This window comes from Haliotis rufescens, unplaced genomic scaffold (assembly GCF_023055435.1).
Source record: "Haliotis rufescens isolate VD_foot unplaced genomic scaffold, xgHalRufe1.0.p SCAF_3, whole genome shotgun sequence".
Taxonomy (NCBI): Eukaryota; Metazoa; Mollusca; class Gastropoda; order Lepetellida; family Haliotidae; genus Haliotis; species Haliotis rufescens.
This window is the reverse complement of record NW_025964001.1, coordinates 5,748,116-5,763,963: the sequence shown is the minus strand read 5'-3', so window position 1 is coordinate 5,763,963 and position 15,848 is coordinate 5,748,116. Positions and strand designations below refer to the sequence as shown.

At 39.3% G+C, this 15,848-nt stretch overlaps 1 protein-coding gene across 1 annotated transcript in view; it reads right to left on the bottom strand.

The window, feature by feature from the left end:
• Positions 1-3,214: 3,214 nt before the first annotated feature.
• The window catches only part of LOC124131807 (selenoprotein N-like), a 33,226-nt gene continuing 20,592 nt past the window's right edge, over positions 3,215-15,848 (bottom strand). The window contains exons 3-9 of the mRNA XM_046495285.2: positions 13,053-13,166; positions 10,924-11,279; positions 9,807-9,958; positions 8,204-8,454; positions 6,302-6,511; positions 5,821-5,990; positions 3,215-4,073 (exon numbers count right to left, since the gene is read on the bottom strand). Of these exons, the coding sequence (XP_046351241.1) occupies positions 3,995-4,073; positions 5,821-5,990; positions 6,302-6,511; positions 8,204-8,454; positions 9,807-9,958; positions 10,924-11,279; positions 13,053-13,166 (1,332 nt within the window). The 3' untranslated portion in view covers positions 3,215-3,994. The remainder of the gene's footprint in view (positions 4,074-5,820; positions 5,991-6,301; positions 6,512-8,203; positions 8,455-9,806; positions 9,959-10,923; positions 11,280-13,052; positions 13,167-15,848) is intronic.

Sequence of the window (15,848 nt, the reverse complement as noted above, 5' to 3'; positions counted from 1 at the left end):
GACGATTTTACTTGGAAAGGTACTGTCTGGAAAACAGAGTTTCATTGTAACATGTAGACTGACAATGAATGCTTGTATACTTGGCATTACGGTATTGAAGCTCTCCACACTATCTGAAAAGGGAGTTGATACTTATCTGAAAAGGGAGTTGGTACTTATCCCTCTTTCTAAGGTATCTACCAGAACAAAAAATTCCTACAGTGTATTCTTAAAGAGGCTTGAACATACGTCCATGAGGTGAGATCTTTTTGAAAAATTGGTTTTGTAATCTGACGACCCTATAAAATTCATAATTGGATTTTTTAAATTTATTTGACAATTTGTATTTTTCTAAAATCTTTCAACCTGAAAAAGTATAAATACATTATGTAAAGTCGCAAGACCAACAGGACCAGCCTAACCCCCACTGTAAACACGGAAAACTACACGACTCAAATGTCCCGTCTGTTTTCTCTAACTACAACCAAGATTCGTCACCAATAAACCAAGAAATAGGAGAAGTCTTGCCTGACTTCTAGGATCTAAACAGGAAGGGACATCACATCTGAAAGCCCTGGACACCTGTTGCCCGCCCTCTACTGGGCCTGGACTGAAGGAAGGCAATCCTCTTGAGCTATGTGATACAGTCTGGATGGCAGCACAGAACATGTCCATTAACATCAAATGTTGAAAGTAGTATTGGATACATTCCACAATTGCAAGTCAATAGGTTAATGGCAAATTTATTTTCCATACATTCTTTAAAATAGTAGGTATATGACTTGTTTTGTGGCAAACATGATTTGGTTTTACAGATGGCAATATTTTCCCAATTGTTTTTCAATTCATTTTATCAAAAGATTCATAAAATGCAAGTATGTTATAAAAATATTATTTTGATGATGTAAAATTGATGATCAGGAAAAGGTTTAAACCCTTTGAGTGTCTTGTGTGAGCATCTGCAAACAATAATGAAATATGGCATCCTTTCATTCAGTACTTGTTTTTCTTTCTGTGAAGCGTGTTTTAAAACTATGTAAATTTTTTTAAAATTCATCCAGATTTTAATATACAAGTAAACGGAAATTGACTAAATTGGCACCCCTTCCCCATTAAGGGTCCCCATCTCCTAGAGCGAGTGAGTGAGTATGGTTTTACGCCACTTTTAGCAATATTCCAGCAATATCACGGCGGGGGGACACCAGAAATGCGTTTCACACATTGTACCCATGTCGGGAATCGAACATGGGTCTTTGGCGTGACGAGCGAACACTTTAACCACTAGGCTACCCGACCGCCCCCCCCCCCAACTCCTAGAGGATACCTGAGACACACTTGAATGCTCTCAATGCTACTGTCGAACCCAGTCGACAGGCGCTTTGTTAAAGGTCACCCCCAAATGAATGGCCCCTGCTTTGTTAAATGTCCAGGTACTGATTATGGCAGAGGGGTCACAATATAACACACAGCACTGAACAAGCATAACAACATTGATGAGCATCAGCACGAGACACACTACAAACAACACTAATTATTATACACGAAGATACAGTTCATCACAGCATCAGGGTTAACCATGACACTAAAGGTATTTTCAATGGTCCATTCTACCATATCTCTTTTCAATGTGACTAAAAGGCCAACATTTTCTTTTCACTTGGATACAGTTTTAACTTGAGCTTCAGCAGTTTGAGAACAAAAAAAATAAAACGTCACCTAACAGCAGCACTCTGAGATTTACTGGACAAGATATAGAGTGACCAAACTTAAGTAATATTCATTAGAATACAGACATGTTGTCCCTTTCTCGAATCTTACTTCCATGGCAGCAGTTTCAAGACAAACTTACATGGCAATGTCTGCCCTGAGTCTAAAAGTATATGTAAATATGATCAGCAGCAAAATTTAAAAAAACAATTTTTTCTCATCTCTCTTTTTAAAAAACATGCAAGCAGGTTGATCTGTGATCCAAGTAACATGAATAAGTTGGCCTATTAAAGATGAAAATGTTCCAAATTTGAGATTTTTTAACATACACTACTACTGGCTATCAGAAAGTAAAAGCATTTCAATATACAACTAAACAATGATAACTCTAAGTGTACTATTGCCAGGTTATTGTAAAACTACTTTGCATCAATCAAACATCTCCTGAAACAACACTGACACTTTGGTGCTGCCACTACAACTGGCAGTGGACAACGGTTGTTGTCGGACTTTCCCTAGCAAATCTGCTTTGTGGTCAAGTCGTCATAGTACACGTTGTCATGACAACTTAGTGATCAGCACCAAAATATTGTATTTCATGAGTTCATTTATAGATATATGTTAAACTAAATCTACACCAAAAATTAAATGGACACAAGTTAGGCTATTAATCTAAACCTGCACCAAACAAGAAATAAAATAAAATTGTTTTTCAAGGTTTTACTCTAAATCTACATGCACTTCTAGCAAAACAAGGGTTACTCATTTCTCTCAGAAATCCTTACTCTCAGAAATCCTTACTCTCAGAAATCCTTACTCTCAGACAGGCACATCATGAACAAGATGAAAGAACGGGGATATTATGCAATCATTCCAGATTTAAACACACTCCCGACATTCACTGTAGGTTTGATTTGTATTTTCTTTTTCTCATAATTGTTTGGGTAATTCATTAAAAGATATCTGCCCATAGAAAAGGTAAGAAATTTTTAATGATATGTGCAAACGGACAGAGGTCTTGAAAGTCAATCTGTTTGATATGAATCTTATGTACGATAAGTATTGTCATACCGGTACTCCTTTTGATTATCTTCTGCAGGAACAAACACTGATAAATCATGGCTGTCCCTAAATATTGTTATGTGTGAGTTGTTTTTGTCTAAATATATTTGTAGTAATTGTAAATGGCAGCAAAATGTTGACATACAAGTAAATAACTATGAAATGCTGCTATAGCCGGATTGAACTGCAATCAACAGCAGCGAGAGGTGCTTTTCAGAATGATTTTGTATTATTATTTGAATCATTGATCCTTGTATACAATACCATAACAGGCTTGATCATTTCGAGAGGTTTCAGGATGGGGCAGTTTCTACACAGTTGCTAAGTGCAGTTTGGATACTTATCTGGAAATACTAAATATCTGCCAGCTTCCAACATGGAGACAAAACTCTTTCAAGACAATCAACAGTGAAAATATTCTGGACATTCACGAGTGCCGTCAGGCGACATTTTTTTTATTTCTTGGTTTACGGATGCATACAAATTACCGTACTCCTTTTCTTATTACCGTCGAAAAAAATTACTTTAAAAAATGCATAAAAAGTTCAAACAACAAACAAAACGTGTGTAAAGCAAAGGGAAGTCACTCAGATATTTCTCACTGGGATCCTTCTCTAAAACCATCAAAGCGTGTCAACGCAAAACGCAGTGTTGACCAGTTTAATCGTGGCCCATGCCGCCAAAATGTCGAGGTCTTTCATGCATTTCACCATGACATAAATATTGTTATATTGCCATTTGTGCACATGCTGTGTGCCAGGGATATAATTACATGTTCTTGAAAAATTGAGTTGTTTTGTTTTTGTTACTCAAATATATATTTTTTTTGTACCTAACTTTTTAGAACAAAAGTCAAGCAAAAATAAATCCGAGTTTTTTTGTTGGTTTTTGTTTTTAATTTGCCTACCTCACTTTTGAAATGAGTTTGAAATCCATAAACCAAGAAATATAAGAAATGTTGCCTTACATTAATTCAAGGGTCTGTTTCTTATTGATGCTGCCTCTTATTTGACCCACTGTATTGCCATTTTATTGTAAACCTGAAACTGTGTTTAAATATTTATTGATTTTTCATTGATCTTGACTGATTTCATAAGATCTAAATACAGTTTTACCAATTTGGGATCTTATTAAAAGTTAACATCCCATTCCATAAATAAACCTATACCATTAACCTGTCAATACTGTCATCTGAGATTCACATTATTGCTGTGATATGTTGTTAGGAGAGCAGGATGTGGAAGCTTTATGCTGCAGACACTGCTGCTTTCTGTATGCCTTCTTTTAGAAACTTGACATAGTTGTAGCTTGACGGTTCAGAAAATCTGCAAGAACAAATACAAGTACAGAGATACAAAATGGAATGAATGACAGACAGTGATTGACACATTAGAGCATCATTATAATATACTTCAGATTGAGTTTTCTGAAGTTGAGAAGAGTGATATTTTCATTGCAGTGAACATAACACTTGATATTTCACTGCAGTGAACATAACACTTTGACGGATCTATTGTCTTCCAAGAGTTACCTCCCTGTAAAATATCTCCCCTCTATCGTAAGTGTCTAACTGGTACACCAACAGTTTGTTTCCTATTTACATTAGTTAGACATTGACAAGGCAAAATAATGAGCAATGATCATTTATTGAGTTAATATCGCTCCTTGTCGTACGTTATTCTATGAAAAATGTTCTGTTACAAACTGTAAATTTCTCATTTAACTTGTCAATTGAGACTGTTTGTTTTGCAAAGCGCCATTTTTTTTACTTGACCAGCATGTATTCTTTTGCTTCCACAACGGTCTTGTAGATTTCAAGAAAATCCTTAGTTGAAGTTGAGTTTGTATATAATCATATCCAAATGTAAAATAAATAGGATACTCCATTAACTCATGGAATATCACGTTTCTCTCATCTCGTGACGGGGAAAGGAGATATTTTCAACTGTGGCTACTTGATGAGAGAAACATGATACTTCGCTCGACACATGGTACATCCTCTATACATATGTGTTTCACATAGTCCTCATATGGAAAAATGGTGCTGTAGCACTGTAGCTAACCTGGTATATTCAGTGATACATCAACGCTTACTTGTTCACTGTAGTGAGACCAAAGTTATGTTCAGTAATATTTCATCCAGTGAGATAAGCATGGATGTCTTGACAGATAATGTTTTAAAAAATAAATGGATGGTTCATGTCCTTACCCTGTCTCAAGAATGGAAGTGTCCACATTAGGCAGTACACTACAGCCTACTTACCCTGTCTCAAGAATGGAAGTGTCCACATGGGTCGGTACACTACAACCTACTTACCCTGTCTCAAGAATAAAAGTGTCCACATGGGTCAGTACACTACATCCTACTTACCCTGACTCAAGAATGGAAGTGTCCACATGGGTCAGTACACTACAACCTACTTACCCTGTCTCAAGAATAGAAGTGTCCACATGGGTCAGTACACTACAACCTACTTACCCTGACTCAAGAATGGAAGTGTCCACATGAGGCAGTACACAATACCTACTTACCCTGTCTCAAGAATGGAAGTGTCCACATGAGGCAGTACACTACACCCTACTTACCCTGTCTCAAGAATGGAAGTGTCCACGCGGGTCAGTACACTACAACCTACTTACCCTGACTCAAGAAGGGAAGTGTTCACATGGGCCAGTACACTACACCCTACTTACCCTGTCTCAAGAATGGAAGTGTCCACATGAGGCAGTACACTACAACCTACTTACCCTGTCTCAAGAATGGAAGTGTCCACATGGGTCAGTACACTACAACCTACTTACCCTGTCTCAAGAATGGAAGTGTCCACATGAGTCAGTACACTTCACCCTACTTACCCTGACTCAAGAAGGGAAGTGTCCACATGGGTCAGTACACTACAACCTACTTACCCTGTCTCAAGAATGGAAGTGTTCACATGGGCCAGTACACTACACCCTACTTACCCTGTCTCAAGAATGGAAGTGTCCACATGAGGCAGTACACTACAACCTACTTACCCTGTCTCAAGAATGGAAGTGTCCACATGGGTCAGTACACTACAACCTACTTACCCTGACTCAAGAATGGAGGTGTCCATGTCAAGGAAATCATTGGCATTCATCTTGTTGATGATGGTGCCATTCGGCAGTACCACCATCATCATAACAGGGAAGTTGTAGTTAGTGAGAAACTCCTCTGCCTTCTTTGCAACCTCAGGCTCACTGGAGTCCTTCTTCAGCTCCTGCAAGGGAGGTAACTCAAGCTTCAATCTCTCAAAGATCCTGTTTGAAAGTCATTATATTGCTTCCATTAAATACGCAGTTTTGATAATCCGTTTTGGGCTAGTTCATTCCAACAACAATTTGTGTGCTGGTAACTTCAAGATGAACAAAGCTGTGTAGCCCAGTGTCAATTTGCGATCAGAGTTCAACATTGTAAGTGTGACTTGTGTCAAATTGTATATTGAGCCACCCTCACCCGCTACTAGGGACTACAACCCTCAACCCACCCTCATGCTAACACTCACTCCCGAATCCCACCCCATCAGCTCACCTCTAGTTCCGCTATCAGGGACCAGGAACTGATGAAATTCTCAGACAGGAGCTGAGTGACGGGCGGGCTCTCCAAGGTCGTTTCCCTGAGAGTCCGCCCCGAACCTCAGCAGCTCTGGTCGTCCAGCGCACCCCACAACAGTATAGAGTGCACTAGCTTTTTCTCTGTCTTTGCTCTTTTGAAAGCTTCTGTAAAGTTGTAATATGGAACCTGAAATCAAAGAAATCAGAAATTAATCACATTGAAAAAATGCCAATATAATGTGCACGTAAACAACTGAATGAAGTACCGTATATGACCGCGTATAAGCCGAATTCTGAGGACCAGAAAAAAGATTCTGTAGAAAGGGGTCGGCTTATCCACGGGATACATTTTCATGACAGTATTTTTCAGATCGTGATCTGTCAGAAACATCGGCTGAATGACGGTCCGATAGATTACAACTTCCCGAAAGTTTGGAAGTTGCCACGACTAGAGCCATTATTCTTATAAATTATCAATAAAGTTATTATTATACACCAATGTTGTCATTATTAAAAAAATGTTATGCATGTTACTCCTTCCGATAATAAGTTTTCAATTGAATGTTCAAAGTTTATCGTTCTTCATAAACTCCACAATCTTTACATGTAACAATATATGTAATTCACAGCTATAATATATAATCCCCAGATAAAATCGCCAATAGCTATTACGTACGTTTTGCAAAGTTCATAAATTGATAGTGAACAAGTGTCTACCTTTATTGAAAGAGGCAAATAAACAACTGTATGGGCAAGTTATTCCGTTCACCATTTGCAAAAACATGTGATCAGCTGTTTCCTGTGACGTCACGAACGGTGACCACTGTGATTGCTTCCTGTTGTTTAAAGCAACACGGTACACAAGGAAATGAGCATTGATAATAACGGGCCGATTGGTATTGTCATGTTGTTTACACAAACATTTTCAAGTTGTGGGCGCTTAGCGATCGTGTTGGGAGTAGGGGCTTAATTCCTTTGTTTTCGAGAGATTAGTTTAATAAACTGGAGAAGCCTGTGAGTATGTGATGGTCATTCAATGTGTTCATAGTATAGTTTATTTAATTCAATTGGATTAACATACAATAGTGGTGTAAAGGGGGTTATAAAAGTTGGTATATTTTTACTGACTGACATTTTCATCATGAGTTTTAAACGAAAACGCCATGCTAACGATGCTGAATTCAAACTGCGAGTCTTCGCTCCAGCTGATATATTTTCTCACGGGTTCATAATAAATTATACAACTTGAGAGGAGAAATCACTAAGGTCAGGCTGACTTCCAAAACAAGAAAACAGCATAATCACTATCACCCACACACCCCACACCCCCCAGGGGGCACATTAGAATTTTGTTTGTGCATATAATAGTGAATATAAACTATAATAAAAAAAGTCCTATAAAACCTTAAGTGGACATAGGTACTAGGGTCGCTTTATGTCATGCAAAAAAAAGTCTCGAACTCAGTCTTGATAAGTATCTCTTAGATAAGCTTACTTCAGTATTTTCCCCATTGCAGACACTATGCCCTTTGTAAAAAAGCATGGATCAAGGGCTAAGGAAGCACCTCGGGACAAAAATAATTTAAGAATACAGTCTTGACAAGTATCTCTAAGATGTGCAAAGTTTCATTCATGAAACGTCAATAGTTTCCGAGAAAACTTGTCCCCATTGCACACACTAACCACAGCGTTGAAAAGCATAGAGCAAGGCCTATAACTCTGTAAAAGAATAATTTACAGCACCAAAATGGAAGGATGGACAGCAGACAGACGGACTCCATTCCTATATATCCCCCTACCCACCTTGTAGCGGGGCATAAAATGGGTTACAAACATGACGCAACAAAAGAAAAATGTTAATTTAGATAATGTTACAAACCTTTTTAAAAGGGTACAATGTGACTTCAAGCACTCTTTGAGCGTCTTCAAGTGAGATTTCGGACATCCACTCCACACTGGACACAAGTTGGGGCAGGTTGGGGTTCTCCTCCCTCATAGTGTCGTTCAGCAGCATGTTGGAGTGGCGCACCTTCTCAGACGGCGCAGTGTTGTTCAACTTCATCAGCGGCATGAAGCCGATGTCCACCTCCATGTTCTCGTTCTCCTTGGGACCATTTAGCCACTCCATGTCTGCAAGCATACAGATATAACGTACATGTAAAATTGAACTACATGGTAGGGTTTGGATCCATGGTAGGACTAGGATCTATGGTAGGACAGATCTATAGTAGGACACAGATCAATGGTATCAGATTCATGGTAGGACACAGATCCATGGTAGGAATCAGATCCATGGTAGGACTCATATCTTTGGTAGGACACAGATCCATGGTAGGACTCGGATCCATGGTAGGACTAGGATCCATGGTAGGACTCATATCTTTGGTAGGACACAGATCCATGGTAGGACTCGGATACAGAGTAGGACTCATATCCATGGTATCAGATCCATAGTAGGACACAGATCCATGGTAGGACACAGATCCATGGTAGGACTAGGATCCATGGTAGGACTAGGATCCATGGTAGGACTCGGATCCATGGTAGGATTCAGATCCATGGTAGGACTCAGATCCAAGGTAAGACTAGGATCCATGTAGGACTAGCATCCATGGTAGGACCAGAATCCATGGTAGGACTCGGATCTATGGTAGGACTCGGATCCATGGTAGGACTTGGATCCATGGTAGGACTCAGATCCAAGGTAAGACTAGGATCCATGTAGGACTAGCATCCATGGTAGGACCAGAATCCATGGTAGGACTCGGATCTATGGTAGGACTCGGATCCATGGTAGGACTCGGATCCATGGTAGGACTCGGATCCATGGTAGGACTCAGATCCATTGTAGGACTCGGATCCATAGTAGGACTCGGAACCAAGGTAGGACTCGGATCCAAGGTAAGACTCGGATCGATGGTAGGATTCAGATCCACAGTAGGACTCGGATCTACGGTAGGACTCCGATCCAAGGTAAGTCTCGGATGATGGTAGGACTCGGCTTGGAGCTATGGTAGGACTAGGATCCATGGTAGGACTCAGATCTAAGGTAGGACTTAGATCCAAGGTAAGACTCGGATCCATGTAGGATTTGGATCCATGGTAGGACTCAGATCTAAGGTAGGACTCGGATCCATGGTAGGACTCAGATCTAAGGTAGGACTCGGATCCATGGTAGGACTCAGATCTAAGGTAGGACTCAGATCTAAGGTAGGACTCAGATCTAAGGTAGGACTCATAACCAAGGGAGGACTCAGATCCAAGGTAAAACTGGGATCGATGGTAGGATTCGGATCCATGGTAGGACTAGGATCCATGGTAGGACTCGGGTCCATGGTAGGACTAGGATCCATGGTAGGACTCGGGTCCATGGTAGGACTCAGCTTTGTTGTACAAGGGTCAAATGTTGTGCTACTGCTTTAATATAACTGACTTCAGCAAAAGACATGCACTCTCCATCACACTGGAGTAGGCTGACTTACCAACATTAAGTTTCTTGTCGGTGGGCACATCCAGGTTGAAGGAGAGGATATGTGAGCTGTCACGCGCCATGATGATGTTCCCCATGAACTGAGCTGGCGTATACCAGTAGGGATGATATGGAGGCTCGTTCAGCTGGAACTCTGCGTGAATTCTGAAATGTTTGGACATCTATTGGTGCATAGTTTTACAGAAGAAATGAATTTGAAGCATTTTCAGCCAGAATGGCGATAACCAAAAGTAGTGTAAACATATACACCATAAAGAGCCTGAGCTTCTACAAGTCCTCGGGATACCTTTAAACTACTCAGAGCAGTGGGCTCATGGCTTCTATCCCTGTGCGCATAAGGGTGTGTCAGTGTTACAATGCTTGATCAGTTATACAAATTGCGTCAACAGACAAGTATAGCACACAAGTATAGTGCACGTAGCTTACACAGGTGTGAAGTGTTGTGATACTTAATAAGTTATACAAATTGCATCAACAGACAAGTATAGCGCACAAGTATAGCGCACAGAGCATACATCAGTGTGAAGTGTTGTAATACTTGATAAGCGATACATACTGCATCAACAGACAAGTATAGCGCACAAGTATAGTGCACAAGTATAGCGCACAGCGCATGCATCAGTGTGAAGTGTTGTGATACTTGATAAGCGATACATACTGCATCAACAGACAAGTATAGTGCACAAGTATAGCCAAAGAGCATACATCAGTGCGAAGTGTTGCTATCTAAGTGCAATTTTATTATTGTTATTATTGAGTCATTAATGCAATACATCCACAATGCATGCCAAAACATGGGATAATTCAAAATAATACAATTCAAATGCTTATCTGTCTTTCTACCTGTTTCGTCTTATTCACTAACATGTGTTTGTCTTCAACTAATGGCACTGCCATACCTGGAGCGGGACAAATCCACGTATTTTTTAATTTGTATTTTTATCATCTAAAACTAGTCCATATGTTATATCCCCGTTTCAAGATTTTGCAAAGAATATTAACCAATATTTTCTTCATAAACAACATGAAACCAAAAGAAAACAATATCTCCCCAAAATGATTATACGCAATCTTTATCATGTTTATAGTTTCTCAGTGTATATATTTACCTGAACTGTATGTCAAAATACTTGTCGTTCATGGCCTTGACACACGCCACGCTGCCAGTCGGGGCGAAGCGAGATATGATAAATGGTCGGGAATGGAACATGGTGAGGAGCCTGTGAATCATAACATTAGAGTCCGCCACCTTGGGTGGATAGTAGCGGTTGCTGGACAGACTCGACCCTATGATGGAGCCAAACAGTGATGACTGGGTGTTCACGATGTAGTACACGTCTCCGAGGGCCACGGTCTCTGTGTTTGGGGGCAGGAACACAGAGAAATGTCGGGCACCAAAGTTCATCCATTCAATGGCGGGCTTATGCCAATTCTTCAAGCCAGCGAATGCATCTAGTCCACCAAACTGGAACATGGAAATATATTTCTAAGGCTGTTACTTTACAAAAACATTTCACTGATTAATATATAACTGTATCTTGTCAAATGAGTGAGTGAGTGAGTTTGGTTTTACGCCGCTTTTAGCAATATTCCAGCAATATCACGGCGGGGGACACCAGAAACTGGCTTCACACATTGTACCCATGTCGGGATTCGAACCCGGGTCTTCAGCGTGACGAGCGGACCGCCCCGTATCTTGTCAAAGAATATAACAGAATGATTACCCTGATCACATATTCTGTTTGTATTTTACACATTTTGTTTCACTGGGGCATGCGACCCGTGAAGATCTGGGGTACAATAGGTCTTCAGCAACCCATGCTTGCGGTAAAAGGCGACTATGCATGTCGTAAGAGGCGACTAACGGGATCGGGTGGTCATGCTCGCTGACTTGGTTGATGCATGTCATCGATCCCAATTGCGTGGATCGATGCTCGGGATATCAATCACTGGATTGTCTGGTCCAGACTCGATTATTTACAGACTGCTGTCATATAGCTGAGTGCGGCGTAACACAACAAACAAACAAACACTTGGGCTAGCTCTTCTGTTCTTGAATAAGGTCATTTGCATGTTGTATGTCTCCATTGTTTTGCATGTTGGTACACATTGTTTTACAGAGGATGTTAGAATACTAGCCTTTTCTCCACGTAGGAATTTGAATAATCATACCCCTCATCCTCGAATATCCAGGGTATAGTATGACAATATTATTGTGGGATCTATATAATCGCGGTATCAGTAAATCTTGTACTCAACACCCCCTGTTGACTGTTTACTTAGGCAAATCTAAGCACGATATTTCATCGCTTGATCGAATACAGGACTCGTTGCGGTATGTCACGGCTACTCGAAAGTATACACGTTAACTTTTTTTATGATGGTTTCTGGAATGTTTTTGAGGTGGAATTACCCCTACCTCCTTTCAGAATTGGTTAGAAAAGAATCCACTTGTTTGGACAATGTCCCTTTACCTAACCTAGGTCGTATGAATCCTGATAATGCATAATCCAAAACAGGAAGTGATGTAAACCACATAATCCACATGCTTCACACAACAAAATAGTGATGCCACAATAATATAGAGTTGCCCGCCCTTGAGTCGCTAATGACAGGTTTGTTAACCGAACTTGGTAAAGAAAATCAGTATCGATCAATTCTAACTGATGCGTCATAAAGGTTGAATAAATAATAAGAAACATTTTGCATATGACATATGTAATATGTTAGTAAGCATTCGCAATTATGATCCATTATAACTTAACTACCACGATAATATAGCATACCATGCTACTATATCTCAAATCTACTTAAATAAACACACATTTTGGAAGTGACATCACTATCTCCATCTTGCTTATCACTAATTTAGCAAAGAATTTCTCTTGCTTATGAGTGCCAACATGTCATTTAATTATATATTAATAATATCAAATCCTATGTGATTTGTCTCTGGAACGCATGAAATGGTGTTTTACATCCTGTGGAATAATATATCCCTAAGAACTAGTAATGTGATATGCTTATAGGATCCTCAATGAAAAATAACAAACTATAATTATCTATAAATAAATCCATTTATGATACCACAGAGACTTTCTTAAATATTATTGCAACACTTTCTATCATTATATCTTTATTGACAACATATGAAATATTTGTATGTATGTATTATGTATACATCATTATGTCCTCCAATCACTGACACCATACACAATTTTGCCATCACCATGGTTACCTGCTCATTGAAGTCTTTGGTCATTGACTCCTGTCTGAGAGGGTCAAAGTAGGCCTTGATGGTGACAACTTCATCATCCTCCTCGATAGGAACATCATACACCATGCCTGTCACCTGCACAAAAACATACATACATCAAGTTTCAGATTTACAATGATTAACTGTACAACGCTTTAGTCTGGACCCTAAGTAAAACAAGCGTGAAATGTTCATATCCCCTACCAATGGTATATTCCATTGGCCGCCTGGGACTCTCAAGAGTCACTGAATAAAAAACTGATTAATATGGTGCAAGTCTTAAAGAGTACCTGTTCCTGTAGTGACATTCTTCCTTTAAACTTTGTACTATTTTCTCAAGGGGAATTATTCCCATGGAACAGTTTGTACAAAGAAATCTCTTCAACAACTGGGATTTCGTTGCGCCACATTTCTTTTAGTGTTTTAGGTTCGGTATACATTTCCTGGTCAAAATATTCCCTAATCCTATCAGGCGACATTTTTTTTAATTCATTTCAAAAGTGAGGTAGAAAAAAGAGAAAAAAAACCTCTCGGATTTAGTTTACTTGACTTTTGTTCTAAAAAGGTAGAGAGGTATAAAAAATATTCTGGAGTAACAAAAGTTAACTAAATTTTTCAAGATATATTATATCCCTGGCACACAGCTTGTGCACAAATGGCAATATAACAATATTCATGTCATGGTGAAATGCATGAAAGACATTTTGGCAGCATGCCGATTAAACTTGTCACCACTGCACTTCGTGTTGACACGCTTTGATGGTATTAGAGAAGGATCCAAGCAAGATATATCAGAGTGACTTCCCTTTGTTTACACTCGACAAGGAAACGAAATCTTTTTTTGTTGGAACCTTTTATAGATTTTTTAATGTAAAGATCGCCGTAAATAGTAATTTTTATTTTTATTTTTTGCAATATTTGGACTCTGAAAGAGTGGTGCATCCGTAAACCAAGAAATAAAAAAATAGCCGCGTACCCCTAAATCTAACCCTAACCCTAATCCTTACTCTAACTCTTACCCTGGCCCTGACCTTGTAATCATCTGGGCCTTAAATATGCTTGTTGATTTCGACTCACTGAAAATTTGTGCCACGGGCATGTTCTCAATTTCACTGGGTGAGATATATTGTCACTGGCAATCGTTCATCATGCAGTGTTGATTTGTAGGAAGGTCACCAAGACCAGGGGTATATACCATTGGTCGTGTCTATCTTGTATGCACTTCATCTGGGACCAGTGTTTGCATATTATTATTGTGATAAAATAACAAGGTGCTCCTTGTCACTGTGTCTAATCCTGCCCTAAACATGTCAACAAGCTTAACATTCCATTTGCTTCAAACAGCTATCAAGCCTATCTCAATATCTGCAATCTTCATATGGTTATGTATACCCCATTAGTGTAACTGACCTACTACTTCAAGTCTGCACTAAAGTTTGCAATCATGAAATTTGGAAATGAAGGCCAGATCATATTGTTCTTATATTACCAGTAAACCGTTCACAAATTTATTTGTAAAATACACATTCTGTGTTTGAATAATATGCAATTGAATAAACATACTTATTTCAACAAGACCTTATTTCAAAACCGGTTTGCGAAAAAATAAAACAAGAATGACATGGCTTGCCGTTCCAAAAACATGAACACAGATATCCTCAATCCTTGTGTAATATTTTAATGTGTATATTTTCTTCGTTTGAACAACATTTATAACCACTCTGTATCCTGCATCACCTTGGGGAAAATCTATATAACGTTAATTAAAACTGAAAAAAAACAATTATCCACCTGTTTCCTGTCCATCAAAAGAATAAAATCAAAATAAAACAGAGCAAGTCTCTTTCAGGCATGGACTAACTCAGTGCTCAACATTGTGATTGTGTGTGTGAAAACAGATGATGTCTACTGGAGCAGGACTACACCGTCTTGTCAAGACACTCGCCTCTCTCTGTACAGCTGTATCTCTTATCAACAGGGCATCAGACCCTGGGGCCCCTCCAGATGTCACTGACTGGCTCCAACTAATAACATTGGCCCCAAAGGTCAGAGACAAACTAAATCTGTCTTAAGCTTCAGTTTATGTATGGCTCTCTCCTATAAACTGTGCATTGAACATAATTGATTAAAATGTCATGTTGCTAAAAGTAATGGATTGAAACCGAGTTCTAAACCCTGTAATGTGCACTACAACACACTTCAATACAACTGGTTTGACAAAAGGAAGTGTCAGCTCATGTTAAATAGTTAGAAATACATGCAGATCCATGTGTGAGGGGTGCAGAGGTGCACATACACCATTTTTGAACATACAAAAGATCCATAAATTCAGCAAGTTTAGAAGTTTATATATAAAGGTACCCCTCATCCTCGATTATCCAGGGTGTGACAATATTATCGCGGGATCTATATTATTGCGGGATCAGTAAATCTTGTAAAGCACATCCCCTGTCGACTGTTTACTTATTCAAATCGACCCGTGAAGATCCGGTGTAGAATAGGTCTTCAGCAACCCATGCTTGCTGTAAAAGGCGACTATGCTTGTCGTAAGAGGCAACTAACGGGATCGGGTGGTCAGGCTTGCTGACTTGGTTGATGCCTGTCATCAATCCCAATTGCATGGATCCATGCTCATGATGTTAATCAGTGGATTGTCTGGTCCAGACTCAAATCCTATATTCGATTCGACTGTTGTCAAAAGCTGTAATATTGCTCAGTGCAGCGTTAAACAACAAACAAACAAACAAACAAACAAACAAACATCATTCACATATACAA